Source organism: Callospermophilus lateralis, chromosome 1 (genome assembly GCF_048772815.1).
Source record: "Callospermophilus lateralis isolate mCalLat2 chromosome 1, mCalLat2.hap1, whole genome shotgun sequence".
NCBI lineage: Eukaryota > Metazoa > Chordata > Mammalia > Rodentia > Sciuridae > Callospermophilus > Callospermophilus lateralis.
This window is the reverse complement of record NC_135305.1, coordinates 42845323-42867003: the sequence shown is the minus strand read 5'-3', so window position 1 is coordinate 42867003 and position 21681 is coordinate 42845323. Positions and strand designations below refer to the sequence as shown.

Sequence of the window (21681 nt, the reverse complement as noted above, 5' to 3'; positions counted from 1 at the left end):
CTTTGCAAAAGGATATCTTTTTAACCCTCCTTCCCCAGAAGGTCCCTTTTCCCCATTTCCTATGTCACTGTTTGCTAAATATCATGGGAGCTACATAAACAATAACTTTCTCCATTGTGGTTTAAGACTGAGGATATAAAATTACTGTTTCAGTTCAGCAATTATTTGAGAATTTACTACATGCCGGATACTAGGGATATAAAGACAACAGGCTCTCGTCTTTATGGGGTATAGAGAAGTGATTGAAGTTTCTAAGGAAATGAATCTCTTGACTGAGAAGGAGTGTGGCTGTGTATTGGGACTGGATTTGCTTCTAGTAAAGGATCAGCCCCTTTCTGTATTTTGTAGCACTCAGTCTAAACTTGGGTCTGTTCTAGTCAGCTTTTTCATTACTGTGACTAAAGGATCTAACCAGAACAATTTTAGGGAAGAAAAGTTTATTTGGAGGATTACAGTTTCAGAGGTCTCAGTCCATAGAGAGCCAGGTCCATTCCTCGGGGCTCAAGGTGAGGCTGAACATCATGGTGGAAGAGTAGGGTGGAGGGAAGGGGCTCACATGATGATCAAGAAGCAGAGAGAGAGAGGTAAACTCCACTCTCCAGATACAAAATATATATCCAAAGTCACACCCCCACTTCCCACTTCCCCCCAGTCACACTCTACCACTCAGTTACCACTCAATTAATCCCTACCAGTGGATTAATCACTGATTGAGTTAAGACTCTCACAAACCAATCATTTATCCTCTGAAACTTCTTGTTTTGTCTCACACATGAGCTTTTGGGGGACACCTCACATCCAAACCATGAGGGGTCTTTAAAAAATTCAATTTACCTGAAGTGTTACATAATTCTTAGATAACATAGACATTGCTTTTGATTTCCTTTACCATTCAAAAATATCTGTGGAGAAAACTTGAAGATAGTTTCTCTGGAAATTGAAGGCTCAGAAGAGTGAGCTCCCATGTAGATGATAAAAATAATTTCGAGTGGGAAAGAAGACATCTTTCTTCAATCCCTACCTGGGTATCTACCTCTGTGCCAACCATAGGGTTATAACTCCATTGTCACATCTTTTGGTGCAAGGAATACATCTTGCTGGAAAAGAATACCTAGCTAAAATAGAAATCAGTTGCTCTAGCAGATGAAAGATTGTTAAAACATATGAAGCTACTTTAGCAACTCAAGGCAAACCACCCTTGGAAAGAGAGATTTCCAGAGATTCAGGTATGTAAATTTTTTAGCTATAGCCTATGCATTAACGTGACTCCATATAGCCAAGTGAAATCAATCTTAGGCTTCCTATGTCATTATGTAAATGGAGTAGGTAATCAAACATGACTAGCAATAACAAACTCTCAGTAACAAGATGTTACATCACTTTATTTTAACTGTATAATTGATCAGAACAACAACTATTAACATACAAAGTACCATTCAGTTCAACTGCAGCTATAGGCAGGGACAAGTATCTAATTCTTAGCAGAGTCATTTACTCCCACAATCTGTCCAGACACATTAACCTAAGGACAAGTTCATAAATAGAAAATAACGATTTTCACATTGCAGCTTTCTCAAGCATGTATGTACAGGTGTGCATTCCTGTTGATGGGTGATTTTCACAAGTTCTCTGTTCTCGATGCGCTTATTCTCTTAACCTTGTGGAGACAGCTCTTTCTTTCTGCAGAGCAGATTTTTTTTTTCTGTCATTCACCATTTACAATACTCTGTGAATTAATATTACTCTTCACATATAGGAAGTAGTAGAACTGATATATTTCTGCAGCATAGTTCCTTGTGTCGAAGATCATTTGGTTGCAATCATTTCCCCGAAAGGACAGCCGAACTCAATTACTGGGTTTCAGCATAACACACCCTTGTTGCAGCTTGCTCTGTTAACCCATGGCTTTGAGTCCTGGTGATGTAATGAGGGTGGGGTGTATTGGCAATTGGTACATTTCCTTATCACTATTTACAGCCATTTAAAATCATGCTGTTATTAATCCAAGTCTGACATACCTTTTCTGAAATGTTCACAGTGCAGTATTTTTGTGGCCCAACAAATTTTTTCTTATATCATTAAAAATAAACATTTCTATAAAAATATAATACTTTCAGTGTTTACATCAACAAAACCTGTTAGAGTAATCTACGGCACATGCACTATACAGTAGTAAGCACAAAATTCAACTGAATGAAACATTGCAAAATTCCTGACCAGAATTCATCCAGGCGAAACAGCCAGGATTTTCTGTTCTACACAGGAGCAGTGGTTGAAACCAATGAACCTTTCAGTCAGTCGTATTCTACTTTAAAAACATGCTAGGTTACCTTTAAAAATATTTACCATCACAAATTACTTGTTTATTTTCCAAGTTGGCATTAAAAAAATACAGACAAAATGTCCAAATGTCCACATTCATTTGATCAGAACAGTATCATTCTCAGTTTATTTAAATTTTTTTTTTCTTTTAATATATTTTTTTAGTTGTCAAAAGACCTTTATTTTAGTTATTTATATGCAGTGCTGAGAATCGAACCCAGGGCCTCATACGTGCTAGGCAAGTGCTCTACCACAAAGCCATAACCCTAGCCCCTCAGTTGGTTTTTCAATGACAACTAAATATTTCATTGTGATTAAGCTATTTTATTAAAACCTCCCTAATGTTGTCTATGTACAATATGTAAATACCCCTATTAATTTACAAACATACCGGTGTCATGCTACTTTGAAATTTTGCATTGTCTATGGACATTCCTTCAACCAAAGGAATATGTGTACAAAAATTTGAAAGGGAATGTCTACCTAACTGGTGAATGACAACATCAGTAATAAAAAGTGTTCATGACCAACAACACACAATATTTCTTTTAAACACTAGAATTCTAAATGTGTGGCCTGGTCCTGCCATATCTGTCGCAGACAATATTATCTTTTCTTTTCTGTGATTAAGCAGCCTTCAAAATTTGTTGCATCAGTTTCACATATGAAATCAAGTGGGATTCTGAGTTTTTAGAAATTTCAACCCAGAATTCAGGTTTTGGACTACAATGCAATAGGAGTGTTGTCATAGTGGCAGGGTGGCCATTGGTCACTGGCCTGTGAGACCAAGCTTCTCTTTCTGATACTTTGTCAGATAAGAAATTCCTTAGAATCCAGCAGTTTAAATAACAAAACAAAGTCTTATACTGGTGCAATTTTGGCAAAAAGTAAAAAATACCAAATTGCCTTTCTGAGGCCAGGCAGTGAAAACTGTTGGAGAAAGTGTGGACTGCTGTTAGGGCAAGTACAATGATGTCGCTCAGAAGCAGGTGTGGTGTTCCCATCCTTCACGTGTCCACCACGCCATCAGCGTTATCTTGTGACGACAACAGAGAGGGATACGGAGCCACACACTTCACATTCACATAAGTAGCGTTCACATGGACATAGTGCTCTCCAATGAAAGTGGAGAAGATGGCAGATATCCTGGAGACCAGCTCAGAGAAGGATGGGCGCATTTCCGCTTTGGGGTGCCAACATTTAAGCATCACTTCATACCTGTTTCAGAAAGAAATACTGTTGAGAGACCCCTTGAAGTCAAGTAGTTCTGCAAAAGTAATGCATGTAAGAGCTAGCCACAGAAGATCCTGTTGGGATTCCTACTTACAAGGGATCTGGGCAGTACTCAGGTTGTAAGAGCCTTCTACCTTGCAACAGGTAAACCGTGATATCAAAAGTGTTCACATCAGGATAAGGTGGGGCTCCCCTTGTCATCAGCTCCCAGAGGAGCACACCAAAGGACCACTAATAAAACAAGAAAATGGAGAATTCAGGTCAGAGAGTGTGACAACACACACAGGAAGGGGAATCAGTAGGTCTTGGACATTGTCAATACCATGGCTACAGTGGAACAATGGTTTCCTTTAAAGGCAATTATTAAGCCGTACATTTCATGATATGTTTAAATGATAAGGTTTAGTTACAAGTAAATGTAGTTTTTAAAAGGACATCTGAGCTGGGTGTGGTGGCGCATGCCTGTAATCTCAGCAGGCAGTGGTGGGAGGATTGCAAATTGAAAGCCAGCCTCAGCAACTTGGCAAGGCCCTAAATAACTTTAGAGAGACCCTGTCTCAAAATTTAAATCAAAAACAAAAAGAACAACAACAACAAAAACAAACAAACAAAAATAATAAAAACCAACCAAACAAAAACCAAAAACACAAAACTTAGGTCCACATGACAATGAAGATTTCACCTGTAGTTGGCAGAGTACATTTTCAAGTTCTCTGTTGTGGAGTCAAAGCACCAGCACATTTCTATCCTTCTCTCTTTCAATAACTTTGCTAAAATTTCAGATTATTCATAAAAAGGAAGATAAAGGAAGCCTTGGGAAAGTTATATTTGTAGAATTTAAAAATGAATGTCCATAGTCTTAAGAACAGTAAAAATATCTAAAGTTTAATGTTAAAAGAAAAGATCTAAATCAGTATTAGTAAAAGTCAACATTAAGAATCATACATAATAAAACCATTGGACAATTATTGAAAATTAATTTCAAAAAAATGTAATTTCAAAATGTTAAAGTACTAGATGACTATAAAAGAGCTGTATCAGTACTTCATAGGAAGATCACAGACACGGAGAGGTTAAATGACTTGCTCAAATTCCCCAATATATCTGAATTTACACTGGGATAAACATTTGAGAATTCTTGACCTTTGGGTCTTGCTGGGTCTCCTGAACTTCACTAAATATGCAATTTCTTGATTTAAAGCACTCTAGTCGGAACAGACCAGGTCATGCACATTATCTCTCCCTGGACATGTGCCAAGGTGAGTATGACACAAGAGTAAGTCAGCAAGTGCGGGTCACCCCGTGCAGAAGATCCAGAATGTCAGCTCTCACTAGGCAACGTTTCCAGATCAAGACACATATGGGGGAGGACAGGAGCCCCTGGTTAAAAAGACACTTGGAGGTAAAAGACAGGGGGAGTAGGAAAATGTAAAACTGAGAAGCGAATAGAGCTTACAGTTCTTGGCAAGAAAAAGAATAATGCATGTTTTTGAATTCTATGACTGAAAGAAATGAGGTAGATATTGTACTTGCTGATACAAATCTCCATGAATAGCTTTCCCTTTGCCCAGGTGTAAGAACCTTTTAAAGTAATAAATGCCTTGATCTACATAGAGATCTCAAACCCCTGCTGAGGTGGGAGCCAGGTAACTCTGCTAACTTAGCCTTTCAAAATTGAAATTTTCTTAGCCTGAAAATCCTTATGAGTCATTCTGAGAATTTTATTGCGTTAACCTTCAAGTCCCAGAATTTGTATTAAAATTCGAATCAGTTGAACAAGTATCTATTGACCTTTGATCATGTACCAGTAGGTTACTGTCCAAGTTCTGGGGTAAGTCCCAGGGCTGATTAAAAGGGTTGAGCACTGTGCAGATATTTGTTCACAGAACAGTAAGATAATGCTTGTAACATACAGCAATAATATAAAACAGGTCAAAGCACTGTGAGAAGCCAAAGAGATAATAGTGGGTACTGAGAAAGCCTTCAGAAAGAGTGACAGGAAAGTGGGTCCTAGAAACAGGGGGAATTTGTTTCATAGGTTCGTGTAACATGAGGGCAGAAAGTGTTCAGATGGAAGGGGTGGGCCCAGAGGCAAGAATACATGTGTTCTTATTGAACCCCCAATACCAGCGCTCACCCTGCTGGATGTGTGGAGTAGATGAGGGGACTCGGGTTAGATGAGGTTGAAATGGTACTGTGCAGTGGAGGTTTTTAAATGTTGAAAGTGGGCTACACTGAAATTGGTGGGATGTAACTAGTTGTGTTCCTGGAGACCTCTGTAAATACCAAGTTTAAGACAAACAGGAGAAATCGGTCCACAACACAGAGACTATTTAGGAGGCTTCTGAAGAAGAAAAGGTGAGAATGCATAATATGCTGACACAGAAAGCCAGAGGGGCTTTACTTCCAAATTAGGGTGGTAAAGAGGGTATCCATCATATGGTGAGGCATCCATCATGCCCTTTACAAAACATTATTTTATTTAATCCTCATAACGGGTTGTAATTGGTTATAGTTCTGTAATGTAACTGATCTTGTGGATGTTTTAAGGATGAGGAAACCAAAGTTTCCATCCACTGAGAGGCTGTCCAGTTTTGTGATCTGGGCTTCTCACTGGAGAGCCTAGGCTACCTGCAGGTTTGTCTGGGACAAATTAATTTAGAAAGGGAGCAGAGTTGGATAAAATCCTGAGGAACTAGAGGACTTGGGTAATAACTGGTACCAAAGGGGAGCTGGAGGACTCATGGGAGAGGAGAAGTTAGAGAGAGGCAGCTTTCAGGAGAAGTACTGTACTGAACTAGAAAAATATATTTGCAAAAACATACGTGGGATAACATAAAACTGCATTCAGAATATATAAAAGGCCCTTAACTCAACTAATGTAAGAAAAAAAATGAAATTAAATTCTAAAACTTAAAAAAAGACAAAAGATTGGAGTAGACACTTTACAAAGGTGCTATAAGCATGTCAAGTAAGAACATAAAAAGATGTTCAGTGTCATTAGTATCAGGAAAATACAGATTAAAAAGAAAATGAGGCATCACTACAACCTATTAGAATGGTTAAAATCCAAAAAAAACCTAGCAATGTGAAGTGCTGGCAAGAATGATGAACGACTGGAGGACATGACCACATTGAGGAGTTTCTCATAACATGGGACATAAATTTACCTTCCAACCCAGTGGTCTCATTCTTAAGCATTTATCCCAAAGAAATAAAAAACCCGTCCACACAAAAACTTTTAAGCAAATGTCTCAACAATTATAATTACATAGAAGTAATTGCCTAAAAATAGAACTCAATTGTCCTTCAACTAGCAAATGGATAAATCTAAATGTGGTGCATCTGGACAATGGAATACTACTCAAAAAATAAAAAGACATGAACTACTCCCTTATAGAAACAGTACCAAAGTAATTCATTTGAACATAGAGCCACTATATGACCCAGAAATCCCACTTCAGGGTATATATCCAAAACAACTGAAAACAGGTTCTCAAAGGGAAATTTGCACAACCATGGTCACTACAGCACTATTCACATTAACCAAGGAGTGGAAGAAACCTAAAGGTCCACCAACAGATGAATGATAAAGAAAATGTTGTTTATTCATACAATGGAATATTATTCAGCCTTATAAAAAAGGAGATCTAGTTATATGCTACAGTATGGAGAAGTTTTGGGAACATTATGCTAAGGGAAACAAGACAGTCACAAAAAGACAAACACTGAATAATTCCATTTTTATGACTAGGTGAATATAATTAGTATTACTGCACTATACACTTACAAGTGGATTTAGATGGTAAATTTTATGCATTTTTTTCTTAATAAGAAGATTGAATTTGATATATTGATACTACTGATTTAGCAACATGTATCTCTCTCAAATGCATTATAAAAATGAAAGGCAACAGACTCACAAGACTACTGACGGTATGATTCCAGTTATATAACATTCTAGAGAGAAAAATACCAACTATAGATATTGAAAATAAATCAATGATTTCCAGGTCCTTGGGATAAAGTAGAGGTTGACTACAAAAGGGCACAAGGAAATTTTTCGGATGATGGAAACTCTACATCCTGATGGTGATGCACTGGCCCAAACTTGATGAACTCTACATTACAAATGGTGAGCAATAGATGTGTTCCACAATGAGGATGGACACGGATAGAAGATAGGAAGGGAGGAGTTGCCAGTTTGGTGGGAAAGCATTTGATTTTGAACAAGACAAACTTGTGATTAAATGATACCAGCTGATACGAGCCTCCAGATGGAGAGGGTCAAAGGAGATTGTTGATGAAAATGGTGGCAATTGTTGAGGGAGTTCCATCCCAGAAGACAAAAATCTTGGGGGTTAGCTACCTCTAGTGCATAAGAGAAAGAAAAGAAGCAGTCAAGGCTAAAGAAAAAACATAACCAAGTAGCAGGAGGAAAACCAGATGGTGCAGTATCCAGAAACCAAAGGAAAGGATAATTTCAAGAAGGAAAGGATGGTCAACAACATTAAATGCTTCAGAAAGATGAGGCAAGATGAGAGCTGAGAAGAAGCAGCTGGACTGAACAAAAGGAGTAGTCAATACAGACTTTAATGAAAGAACTTCTGCTGAGTGTGAAACATTGCACAATGCTGGGTGTGAGTAATTTCAAGAGTAGTAACACACTAATTTGTTTGAATGGACTCAAGACTATTGAGTTAGCCAAACTCCATCTGGGCATTTGCTAGAAAGAGAATCTATCTACAAGCAGGCAAGTTTTTGCTTGTAGGTCTCAACATGCACACATGCTTTTGGAAATGTTCCATGAATGTTGGTTCAAAAGACTGTGCTGTCTTTGTGCAAATTTATCCAGGCAATCAGTAACCACTCGCCAAAGCAGCATTGTGTGTGGATTACTCAGGTTTCACCTTTATGTCACACAGTATCGTGTCTTTCAAGGAGAGGGAGAGAACACTGTCTTATCTACAGAAGAGAAATTTCCAGTCAAGCACCTCAGGCTTGACTCCCCGTCTGCTCTTACAAACTGGAGCCAACTCTTACAACATAATAAAAAGACAAAACAGCCCAATTTTTAAAAATAAGGCAATTAAAAAAACATTGCCTCTTGCTATGTGAGGAGCATTGGCCTCCATGCTGTGTGTTTGTTGAGGACGCAGTGGTAGTGGTGTTTGTGTGTTGTTGTCAAAAAGCTCAGGGGATGGGATTGTGGCTCAGCGGTAGAGCGCTCCCCTAGCATGGGTGGGACCCGGGTTCGATTCTCAGTACCAAATAAAAATAAAGGCATTGTGTTGTGTCCAAAAAAAAAAAAAAAAAAAAAAATTCTCTCTCTCTCTTTAAAAAAAAAAAAAAAAGCTTAGAATTCTAACTTCTGCCTTGAACACGCAAAATTTCATTAGACTCTCTCTTTTTAATCAGCTTTGCTGATGTATGATTTATAGGTTGTAAGATATACAAATTATAAGTATATAGTCGATGATGACCACTAAATTTACATAGTTTATACCAATCAATGTAATCTAGTTTTAGATCACTTTCAACATTCCAGAAAGTTCCCTCATGTCCATTTGTAGGCTATCCTCATGCCGATACGCAGCCCAGGCAAACACTGATCCGTTTTCTCTCTCTATGGTTTTGCCTCTTTCCAGATATTGTGTATAAATGGGGTCATTCAAAATCTAATCTTTGGAGTGTACCTTCTTTTACTTAACATGATGTTTGTGAGGTTTACTTCATCCATGTTATAGCACGTATCAGTAGTTCTGTTACGTTGCTCAATGGCATCACTCCATTCTATGGACATACTACATTTTGTTTGTCCATTCACTAGATGATAAACTTCAAGATTGCCCTTGTTTTTTTTGACTATTATGAATACAACTACTGTGATCATTTGCCTAAAAAAAGTCTTCATGTGGCATACATTTTCATGTGGGTTAGCTAGCTATTTATACAACTTTTGGCAAAATGTCTATTCAAATCTGGTGCCTATTTTAAAAAACTGAATTTTATCTCTTATTAAGTTTAAGAGTTGGCTCCAGTTCTTAATGATAGACTGGGAGTCAAGTCTGAATGAACAGTCTGTTCTTTGAGGATGGATTACTTCTTTCTACCTTATGCCTTCACTTGCTACCATTACAAGTCCCCAGCCACCCTCTCTAGGACTCACTTCTATCATCTCTTTCAGAATCTTTCAGGGTCAAAACCCCAAGCTCCAACATGGTTTATCATTTCTTTTCTCAATCTTACACACCCAGCAGTCCCATTTTTCCACCATGACCAATGACACATTTATTTATTGGAGAAAAAAGAAAGCCAGTCACCTCAGTTTTCTTTCTGGTATTTCCTCCACCTCTTTACAGGAACTGAAACTTGGTATTCACTTGATAACACAGTTTTTTTGACCTACCAACAGAGGCCACACCTCCCCCTCTTGCTGACTCAGGGATGAGAGTAAAATGACTGGATTCCCAATATTACATTCAGATTCCTGTCCCTCGTCATCTCTCAATAGCTGCTAACTCTTTCTTGTTTGTACATAGCCTCGATGAACATTATTTTCAGCCCAAGTTGTCAGCAGATATCCTGAATTTGCACTTTTTTCTCTCTCAGTTGTTACCCTTACAGGCAGAAATGTTAAATTTTTCTCTCCCTCCAGATATCACAATTATCTTGACCTGTTACGTGCAACAGAGTAAGTATACACTCTCCATTTCTTTCAACTCCCAGGCTCCTCAGTGAATTCTGGACCTTCTAAGTACTCAAGGGGCTCAGCTTCCAAGACCTGTCCAGCACAGTAAGCAGCAATGGATGTGGTAAACATTCCAGATTCTTCTTGAAACTTTTTCTTCTTCTGACTTTCATGGTAGTTTCTTCTCCAGGGTCTTCCACCTTTCTATTTTTTTCCCTCACTTCATACATGTAGGTTCTTTGAATAATTACTTTGGGACTCTCAAGAGCATGTTCCTAGGCTTGACCTCTGGCATGTGATGATGTTTGAAAGTAATTAGGTTTAAATGAAGTCATAGGATGGGGTCCTTATGGTGGGATAAGTGCCCTTATTCAAATAAACACTGGAGGGTTTGCCCTCATTCTCTTTCAACCCTGTGAGGACATAGTGAAAATGTGGTCATCTATAAGGCAGGAAGAGGACAACCTGGTCTTGGACTCCTGGCCTCCAGAACTATTAGAAATAAACTTCTACTGTTTAAGTCAGTCAATCTATTTTTTTTTTAAATTATGCCAGCCTGAGAGCTGATTAATATAATATAATCTTTTTTACAAGCCTCAGATTCTTGTTTCCTAGTGCCTAATGGATGAGTCTGCCTAGATGGAGTAATCCCAAGTCAAACTGAATGTGGTCAAGGCTCAACTTGTTATTTTTTTCTCCAATTCTAGCTTTTGCTCTTGTGCTTTATATTTGTTAATATACCAGCCTATAGCTTTGCTCATCTTTGAATTTTATCAGTTCTTACTAAATACTGTTAATTCTACCTCAGAGATCCTTTTTCTTCCACCTCTTCCTTTCCGTTCTCACAGTTTCTCTATTATTCCAAGATCTACATCTCAATTGATAGTCCTGCCCCCATCCCTCTCTAGTCATTTTACAGAATGAAGATGGATTGTAATCTAACCTGATCACTTTTGTTTGTTTCCATGTGACTAGAAAATAAATTTCAGACTCTAGCTTGGTAAAGACCTTTATGATCTATCATGAATCTATTTTTTTAAAATTGTAGCTTCTCTCTACGCCTTCCAGTCTTGCCAAATCACCCACTAAATCCTCTGTCCTCAGCACTTAAACATTCTTATACTTTCCTGCCCCTTTGCTTTACCTAGATTGATATTTCCATTCACCCAGCTGTCCAGTTCCAAACCTGCTATCCCTTAGGGCCCATTTCAGGTGCTGCCTCCTCCATAGGGGTGTACGAGGAATGTAGGAGAGCTGGTCCCCCAGGTGAGTGTCTTGCCCATCCTCAGCTGCTCAGCTGCATGCCTTTTGAAGTGTGTTGTCTGAGAGGAACATGGCTTTTACTGATAAAGGAGGACTCTTTTCTAATCAGGCATGAGGATCATGCCCTTCCTGCTGGATCTGCCTCAGTTACAGCTTCCAGATGTCTCCAAGTGGAATTCTTGCTGCCCTTGGACTATGAAAGGAAGTGCAATCCCAGACTACTTTGTGCTATAGTCAATTGATGGCCATGTCTTTCTCCCTGTGGACCAAAGCTCCTTCCTGCAGGACAAAGCTTATGCCTAATTTAACTTAGCACTTCCCAAGGAGCCAGCTTGGTACTCCATTCAACAAATGTTGGATAAACAAGTGAATTTATGAAAATATACTATGGATGTTAACTGGACAGTCAACCCCAGTTTTACATATAAAGATAAATGAATTAGTAAAAACTAAAAAAAAACTTTTTTTTTTTTTTTTAAATTAAGTTGCCATAAAACTACAAAGAAGTGGGGTATGAAAGTAAAAGAGAAAAAAAGTCAAGGATGATCAGTACATTACCACATCTGATTTGGTGGTGAACTTCTGAGTTTGTAGACTTTCTAAAGCCATCCACTTCACTGGCAGTTTTGCACCTGTTTTGTTGTGTACGCTGTAGTATTCTTTGTCATACATATCCCTGGCGAGACCGAAATCAGCAACCTTGACAGTGAATTTTTCATCCAGCCTACAGAAAGAAAACAAAACAAAACAAAACAAAACAAAACAAAACAAAAAAAAAACTACTGGTAGCTGAAGTAAAATAATTGCCAAAGATGTCAAATATCTATAGATCAGAACAAATGGCTTCAGTATTTGAAATCCATAACTTACGAAGCAGGGCTTCCTCTGGCCTATTGACAAACACTAAATTACAGTGGAATTCTTGAATAAAAATGTTTGACATTTATGTGACAAATTCAGCAGGCTGAGGAGAGGGATCATGAATGATACAGCATTGGAAAGTCCTTTTTGCTTTAATGGAGATCTGGAGAAAAAGTAAAGCTGTCTCCCTCCCAGCTCTCCTTAGCTGATAAATAGAGTACGTCAACTGACTACCCAACACAATTCCCCATCTTCACTTGTCAGTTCATCAGCAATACTCAGTTCCATGACATGGGATTGTTATTTTACTTCTTCATTCTCACATGTGTCAGGTCAGTATATAAAACTCAAATATTTCACCACTGAGATAATAGAGAAATAGGATCCAAATAAAGCATCTAACACACTAAGATTAACACACACACACACACACACACACACACACACACACACACACATTCTGCTAACTGGTTTAAGTTGGATTTTATGATGTTACATTAACCAAAACCAAGGTAGAAAATTAATAGCACAGCTCCTTCATTCACACATACCATAGGTCCTGAATCAGTGCTCAGCAAGGGGAAGGCACAGAATCAATTGCAAACTGTTGACTGTTGGTTATACAGCCAGGCAGCCAGACACAAATAAAAGTTCTTTGTATATTCATTCCCAAATACCATTTTTGGTAGGGTGTCTGCAGGCTGACTTCAGATCTACACTTGGGAAGTTACACTGTATGGTATTTGTGTTACCAGCGCTCCTTTCCACTGTTAAGATGCTGAAGATCAAATTCTCCCTCCTAAGGACTAATTCAGTGTGAAACCACAACACTGGGGGCTGCTTGTGGGAAGGACCCAGGAAAGTGAAAGTACACGACAGCTGCTGGAGACCCCCTGTGGGGCAACCTTTTAAATCCTCTGCTTGATAAAGCCTGAAAGCCCCTACCCCCACCTCCCAAAGGCTTACACATTCATTTAAAACAGCCAAGGAAATAAAGGATTTTTTTTGCATAAAAAGAGAAAAACATCTTCATTAGCTTTGAACAGTGGGAAACAAACTCTCATCACTTAATTTGGACTGTGGGTACAGAGATTCTCATACTTACATACAGTTTCTTGCAGCCAAGTCTCTGTGGACAAACTTTTTGCTTGCAAGATATTTCATGCCTTTGGCTACTTGAAGACCAAAGCCTATAAGATCTTTTACAGTTGGGTTCTGCAATCAAAGAGAGTTGGAAAAGCATAAACTAAACACCCACTGTTCTAACTCTGATCTCCAAATCCTAACATGTTTATAAGAATAATCTTGTCTCAAATAATAACTTATTCCCTGTTGACAGCAACAACTATTTCTTAAGGACCTATAGTATGCAAAGCATCAAGCTAGATGTTTTTATGAATTATGGCTAATTCTCATACTCTTCTGAAGGCAGGTGTTTTCCAGATGGGGAAATGGTGATGTTTTGAAATGCAGGTTTTAAAATCTTCAGTTATGATGAGGTCAACAGCTCCAAAGGCAATTTTCATTGAAAAGATGGTTTGTTACTTACAGTTCCCAAGAGAAGGGAGCATCTGATGCCATGCAGGGCTACCAGGGAAGCACTGGGGAAAGTCAGGAGGCGGAGGGAGTGAGGGGCAAGAGCCTTTATTGTAATTTCCCTGGGGAGGAAAGGTGAGGCAAGCTACCAGATTTCAGATTGGCTACTCTGAAGAAGGTGGCTGGGGTGTGGTCTATGGAATGGTTGGTCTGCATATGAAAGGTGCTTTCTGAAGACAAGTTGTTTATTATTTCTAGGAATTCTAACTCTGGGAGGAATAGCCTCAGTGTCAGCAAGGCTCAAATTCAAAGCACCAGAAATACATAGTAAATTCAGGAGGCTCAGAGAGAAACAGATCAACCTGAAGTACTTGGGAGAGTAAATGGTGGAATTAGGATCTAACCTAAGTCTCTTTGGCTCCAATCATAAGCCCTCCTACTGGGACTGATGTACCATTAGCACACAACTCTTAGGCTTCTGGACCAGCTCAGAGAATAGGATATCCCGTTCCCCACAAACTCCACCCACAACATTAGATGGACAGAGCAATGCCTTATTAATAGGAAGAATTGAATCTGAAATCACACAGATGTCATTGTGACTGACAGCCCTTGCAAGGGACTGGGCTTCAGGAAGAGGGTCTCTTTTTCAGTAGACTCTGTGGAGTTTGTAAGCATAAAAGGCACTCAGTGGGACCCAGTAAGATGGGCTGCTGCCTCCTCTGATGTACAGAGACTGTGAAGAGGCCAGTGACTTGTGTTTCAGGCTTCTCTTTAGAAGACACATCGTGTTAGGGGCCATCATCAGTGTCAGTCAACTCCTTTAGGTATACAAGTCTGGATGGGTACTATTCTGTACTGGATAATAAGACATGTCTTTCATACTTTAACCCTTGGGGAACAACACTCCAGAGAAGGTAGCACATCTAAGAAAATTGACTCATCTGGGTAAAGACAAGAGTTAAAGTGGGGTCTGTCAGGGTAGCTTTGCACTTTGCAAAGTGAATTCTTTTTATCTGTAAAAATTCCCTGCCAGGGAGTTGTCTGAGTCTTTTGGCTGAACACAAAATATTTCTTAACCGTCCTAGAGCTTATTTTCTCTGAGAACTTGACCCTGTGTTTATAAAGTTGTTTTTGAGTGAGAGTAAAGCTGCTCCGTTGAGTCCCACAAGACCTGGGCTACAGGAGCCAAAGAGGAGGCTGAGGCCATAGGTGGATTCAATTCTGGAGACTCCTCACTAGCCCTCCCTGGCACTGACTGGCCTGGTCAATGCTTGCTCAACACCCTTGAGGTCCTGGCATAAATTTCATTAAGAAAACTCCCACTTGCAAGAGCCTATAATCCTCTTGTTAACTGTAAGAACACTTATTCACAATACTTACTGATAGCCTATGAGTTGAATGCTATTTTAATCACTGAAGCCTTAGAAGTAACCAAAATACATAAAAATACCTACCCTCCTGAGCTTGCATTCTAACAGCCTGTGTGTGTGTGTGTGTGTGTGTATACCACACACACATAAACACCAGAGCTATTGTTTATTGTCCAGTACAGCACAATTCAACAAAGAACGCAACATAAGCCACATACACAACTGAAAAATTTCTAGTAGCCTTATTCAAAAAGTAAAAGAAAACAGGTGAAGTCAATTTTTAGAAAATATCTGTCAACCCAACATATCAAAAATATTATTTCAACATGCGATCTATAGAGTGATTATTAATGAGATACTTTATCTTCTTTTTATGTTAACTATTCAGACTCTGGGGTGTACTCTATGCTTACTGTACCTTTTGATTTGAACTGGCCACATTCACACATGTGGTTGTGACCACAGTACTAGACAGCGTAAGCTCATAGTTATCAGCTAAGTTTGATGGAGAATAAAACCAGGAAACGAGAATGACTGAGGGCATGAGGATGGGGCAGGCAGCCACCATTTAAAACAGGTCAGGGAAGCCTAGGCAGAGGGAGCAGCGAGTACAAAGGCCCTGAGGTGGCAGAAAGGGTGGCAAGTCTGAGGAACATTGAAGACTCATTGGTTATTAATTCTTCATTGTCTCCCAGAGTTAAAATGTCACATGGGCTGTGGCTCATTTTGCCTCTTCTCCTGTACTATGCTCTGGCAAAGAGTAGGCATTCAAAGATGACTTCAATGTATCATCAGGGAATGGTACAGCAAGATTGCTTACGGGGCAAGTAAGAATGATTGTCCAAGGGTACCATTCCAAGTCTCACCGTCTTCCCACCAGGCCAGAATTCTGAGGTACATTTGAATGTTGCCAACATTTTATATGTGCCTCTTTGGCTGATAGCTTTTTAAGAGTGAAAGCAGCCATGTACAAAGGGATGACGGATTTCTAGGTAGTTCAACAGTTAGCAAACTGGGTAATATACTCACATGAGTCTCATTTCGAATGAAATTTCGCAGATCTCCATGCTTCATGTATGGTAGGACCACCAGAGGAGACCCTTCACTCCGAAGGCAGATTCCCAAGAGTGAGAGAACATTGGGATGACTAAAGTCTTTCATGATGATTCCCTCAGTCAGAAACTGGGAAACTTCTTCTAGGTCAGTGATTCCTGAGAAATCCAGAGATGGAGACTTGACTTCATTGTGGAACAATGCATACTTTGTCAAATTAGATAGGAAGAGCAAGGAGATGTCAAACCCCAAGGTGATGCCTTGTCCTGAGGCCTAACCCCACTGTTTTTGTACAATATATCTGAGTGAATGGTGTCACAGTGGTGGAGAGCTGTGATTGTTTTTCCTCACTCATCATAAGGGTCACAGCTGAGACTCCTATAAATAAAGACAGATTACAACAGCAAAGCAAAACAGATTTATTTAATCAAAGTTTTGTAAGGCATGGGAACCTTCAAAAAACCAAGCCCTAAGTACTCAGAGAAAGCTGTCCTTTTTAATTTTTTTTTAAATTTTATTTTAATGCTTGGACTGATGAAGAATGGACGGATGGGTGGAAATGTGACTGGACAAAAAGTGTGTGACCTAATGGTAACAGGCTGAGAGGGAAACCAAACAAGGCTTGTCTTCTGGGATTCTTTGTGGCCTCTTTCTGGGGGATCCCTTCTAGAATGAGGGCCTTATGAACTACTTGCAGACAAGGCAGGCTAGAGAATTTCTTTATGGTTAACTCCAAGACAGAAAGGCAGAAGGTTAGAGCAATCTTTCTGTGTTTCTTTTGGTGGGGGACTGGGGGAAATGTTCTAGGTTCTATGACCTGACTTGGTGGGGACAGGAATTGGGGGTGTGAAGAGGAGAGCAGGAGAAAGAAAGGCAGGAGAAGGTCAGGAAGAAACTTCATTTCTGAAGCCCCTCCAATGTCCTTCAGTTCAACGTACTCAGCATGCCATACTTTGGAGCATTGTTATCTGAGCCCCACAATGTCCCTTTACACTGTGTCTTCAAGTTACCACCTACACCCACTTTTGTAAAATCAAGTTCAGCAATCAGTTTGTCTCATACAGAACCATAGATAGTCTCTTACAGAAAAAGGATAGGGGATCAGGGGCATCAGACCAGTTAATTTCTATAGTGATTATCTATAGGGCACAGGCTGGCAAATTTCTATAATAGAACAGATAGTAAAAAACACACACACACACACACACACACACACACAAACACACAGACACACACATAGTGGGCCAGATGGTCGCTGTTGCTCAGATCTGCTATTGATCATCGTGAAAGACACCACAGACAATGACTGGCTGTGTGTCAATAGACTCTATTAATGAAAACAGGTGGTGGGCCATTGTTTACTCATTTGTGGACTAAGAGAGTCTGAAGTCCAATGACCATATGGTATCTACATAGGTCCCTTTTAGTCTAGTAGTTTCTACGCATTTCCAGAGAGAGAGAAACTGAGGGATTGATACACGTTCTCATTAAGGAAGTCAACAACATTAATACATTAATTTGATATGTATCTTTTTGGTGTTCGTGGCACGTTGTCATTTTCTTACAAACGAAGTGCATTCTGAGACCTGGAAAAGACACTGGAAGTCAGGATGGTCTGAATAGGGATAGACACGTACCAATGACAGGGAAAGATGTCTTGATGTTAGGATTGCTGAATATGGTTGGCAGTACTGCTCTCTAGAGAGATGAATTTATTGACAACTGTACTTAATCCATCACAGTTTACTATTAGGTTTCTTTAATTACTTTGTGGTCAGACTTCCAACAAAATTAACCACACAAGGGTACTCAGCATGGAGAATGATATTTTAAAAAGGCTGAAATAGCTGTGGCAGTGGTTTATCTTGCAGGCAAACCTTCTATTTGTGCATTTAAAATTATTAATGCTAATATAACTCTGTAATAGAGGTGGCTAACATTTTTTTTCAGGCTCCTTCAAGTTATAGGCAGAACATTAGAAATAGGAGTAGAAAATGCAAGCATGAGAGGGGTGTCAACAAAGATGGAGTCAGAAACACTCTAGTATGTGGCATGCACGAGCTTGTACCAAATGGTAATTTATGGCCATAATTACGTCTCTCAGTCATCAGTAAAGACTTAGTTTATGTTTGGAAACATTCCTTGTTTCTTAAACAGGTATATATTTCATCTTAAGAAGACTTTCTCAATAACAGCTAAATTTTTAAGAAATGTTCTAGCAGTAAAAGGGAGTAGGTTTCACTTTTTTAGGAAGTTCATTTATATAGAACAACTCAATCCCCAAACAGGCAGATAGATGAAGTATCACCACAGTTCTAATTTTCTAATTTTCTGCCAGCATATTTCTCTCTCTCTCTCTCTCTCTCTCTCTCTCTCTCTCTCTCTTTTTTTAATCTTTTCAATTGGAAGTTGTGGTTAAAAAATAATTACAGTAATGCCTCTGGGTAAAATGAGTCATTACTACTGTATGTGCCAACCTGCTTTCAGTAGTTTCCACAAATGTCATTTGCAAAACAAATATTATAAGACCAACACAGTTAAATGATACTCAGCTCATCTACAAATATCATTTTTCCTATACCCTTACTTATGAAGGCTCTGAAGGATAACTTCAGAGGAAATGCTTCACTGAGTTTAGACTAAACACATTTTCAGAATTAGACCCATAATTTTTTTCCAGAAAAAGTGTAAATCAGCATTTTATTAGTTGATCTATTTTTTTAGTTTATAAGCCATGAAAGTATCCTCTACTGTTAAGTAAAATGTAACTTACTATTCAAGGATTTCACAGCACAGTGAATTTTCTTGCCATCCATGTCCAACAAAGTTCCATGATACACACAGCCAAAATGCCCTGTATGAAAGAAGGGACTTGGTTAGAGTTGCATAATGTTTAATTATGCAATAATTATTTACTAAGCCTTCCATGACCATCATCTCTTCCTTTTTTCTATATGGCAAAAAAGCACATTGCTTTTGATACTTTCATTAACAATACCATTATATGTGTGTGTGTGTGTGTGTGTGTGTGTGGTGTGTGTGTGTGTGTGTGTGTGTGTGTGGTGTGTTTGTGTACATATGTAGAGGAAGTACTTTTTTCTCCAGGATATTAGCAATATGATTATTAGTATATGTAAAAACTGTAGGTGAAATGAATGTTTATATGAAAATAAAGTTTTACTTGCATGAAGAAATATAACAAACCAAGCTCCCTGTATTCCAGTAAACCAAAATAAAATAATAATGCTGCCATTAGAAATAAGATTAGTATTATAGAAGAAGGATTTCCCCCATTAGTCACCAGTTAATATGTAAGCCAGGTTGGCAGAAATTGAAAGGCAGTTGCCCAAATGAAGCAAATTCACTCTGACTCATTTCATGCACTTCCCTTTAGCTTTAACCACATCATTTTCCCAGTGGTAGCCTTTCATTCAGTGGCAATGATTTTTCCCAGAGGTGCCAAATATCTGATAGCTGTGTAAGTCACTCATCAATTAATTCATCCAGCCAACCAAGATGCCCTGAGTGCCTAGTATGGGAATGTCAGGCATTAGGTAACACAAAGATGAAGAAAATAAGCCTACACTCATGAGTGAGTGCTTACATTCTCCCGGAGAAAAACATATAAACAAATAGTAGTTAACACTTATAGATTGTTAATTACTATGATTTCAAAAGAGCAATAATTGCCACTTTAGCACTTTTCATGATAATTTTACAGTGGGTAGAATTGGAACGTAACTAGTAAGGCTCCACACTCCAAAACCAGTAAAATCACTGGTATTTATAGGCTGATAACAGAGATATACAATACTCTGATGTGAGACATGGAAACATATTTGTGAATAGTGAAGGCCCTTTTAGGGAAAGAGCAGTGTGTTCAGAATTAAGTTCTGGAGTGTGTGATAGAGGAATATCTGGATGCTACCATACGAGAGTGAGAAGGTCTCATGTTCATAGAAGGCAATGGATCCTATCAGTTCTCCTGCATCACACTGGCAGATGCCTGTGCTACTTCATGCAGCACATACAGAATCAAAGGGATCAGAGGCCATTCAGTATTAGGATAAAAGTATTTTAGGAAAAAAAAAAAAAAAAGAGTGGAGTTCATTTCTTGGCTTCTGGTTGCTTTTTTTTCCTGCTAAATATTTCCTCAAATACTGTTTATGCTAGCTGTTATTGCTGCTCTGGCTAGCTTATTACAAATATTCATTCTTCTTTGTATAAAGAAATTGGAGTGCATTGTGGAGATGATATATGTTGCTTCAGATCAGGGGAATGCTATAAATTCCCTGTCTTCTGATGCTGTCCAGTAGTATACAAACTGCTATAAACCAGGACTTTAGAGTTTGTCACTGTTCTCACGGCAAAGAAAGACTGGAAGGAGATATGAGTGAAAATAACAGAATTTACAAGAACAATCTTTAAAAAAGAAGTGTATGGCACTATTCAAGAAACTACAGTTGCCAGTGTAAGGAAGATGAGGAAGGAATGCAATTTATTTCTAACATGTTTGGGAAGTTATCCAATTGCCTGAATACACAGGGACAAGTCCCCCTGGATATGATTTGCAAGGCTGCATTTCTACAGAACAGAAATCAAACACACTCATTATCAGTGCTCTGTCAGTTGCTTTCGCCATTGTCTAAGTTCCTAATCTGCAAAGGCAGAAGATAAAATGCTTACTGGAAAATCGTATTTAACGAAAAGCTGAGTGGAAATACTTACCTCTTCCTATGACTTCATTGAAATGCACAATCAGGCTACTGGGCCCAATCACTACGTGCTGGACTGCCTGGACCAGCTCTGGATTTAGAGCACTGAGGTCAATGTGGACATTATTTTGCAGTAATGGACTGGATATATCAGAGTCTCCACTGGTTAGGATGGGGGACAGGTCCGTCAGAGGATACTGCCCTTGTCTGCATGATCCATTCTGAGATGAGTTAGGAAACTGGTCTGCAAGATAAAACAAAATGACTAGAAAACAGGCGTAAAACCTCACTTAGGGAGGCTGCAACAGTGGTAGTAAATTAATTTAAATTGATAGTGAAGCCTGAATTTTAAAATTAAAGAAATGGTGGTTACAGAATCAAATGAGGCTGGGAATAGCCTTTACAAAGGGATTGGTTGATAAAAATAGTAATAAATTGGGGAAAGATATTGGCTTATACAAATAAAACACTTGCAAATTTTCTTTTAAGTAGACAATACATTAGTTTTTTTAGTCTCCTCATTTGCTTAGATGTTTCTCTTTTTATTAATAGCAAAAAGCCAGGTTTGAAATTTATTTTTGAATATTTCCTTAAAAATGGGAAGCAGAAAAGACAGTTAAAAACAATTGCTTAA

The 21681-nt window shown here is 38.8% G+C and overlaps 1 protein-coding gene across 1 annotated transcript in view; it reads right to left on the bottom strand.

Moving 5' to 3' along the window:
- Positions 1-1361: 1361 nt before the first annotated feature.
- The window catches only part of Met (MET proto-oncogene, receptor tyrosine kinase), a 108999-nt gene continuing 88679 nt past the window's right edge, over positions 1362-21681 (bottom strand). Inside the window, exons 15-21 of the mRNA XM_076834151.2 lie at positions 21061-21291; positions 19106-19186; positions 16309-16490; positions 13476-13585; positions 12068-12233; positions 3650-3786; positions 1362-3540 (exon numbers count right to left, since the gene is read on the bottom strand). Of these exons, the coding sequence (XP_076690266.1) occupies positions 3330-3540; positions 3650-3786; positions 12068-12233; positions 13476-13585; positions 16309-16490; positions 19106-19186; positions 21061-21291 (1118 nt within the window). The 3' untranslated portion in view covers positions 1362-3329. The remainder of the gene's footprint in view (positions 3541-3649; positions 3787-12067; positions 12234-13475; positions 13586-16308; positions 16491-19105; positions 19187-21060; positions 21292-21681) is intronic.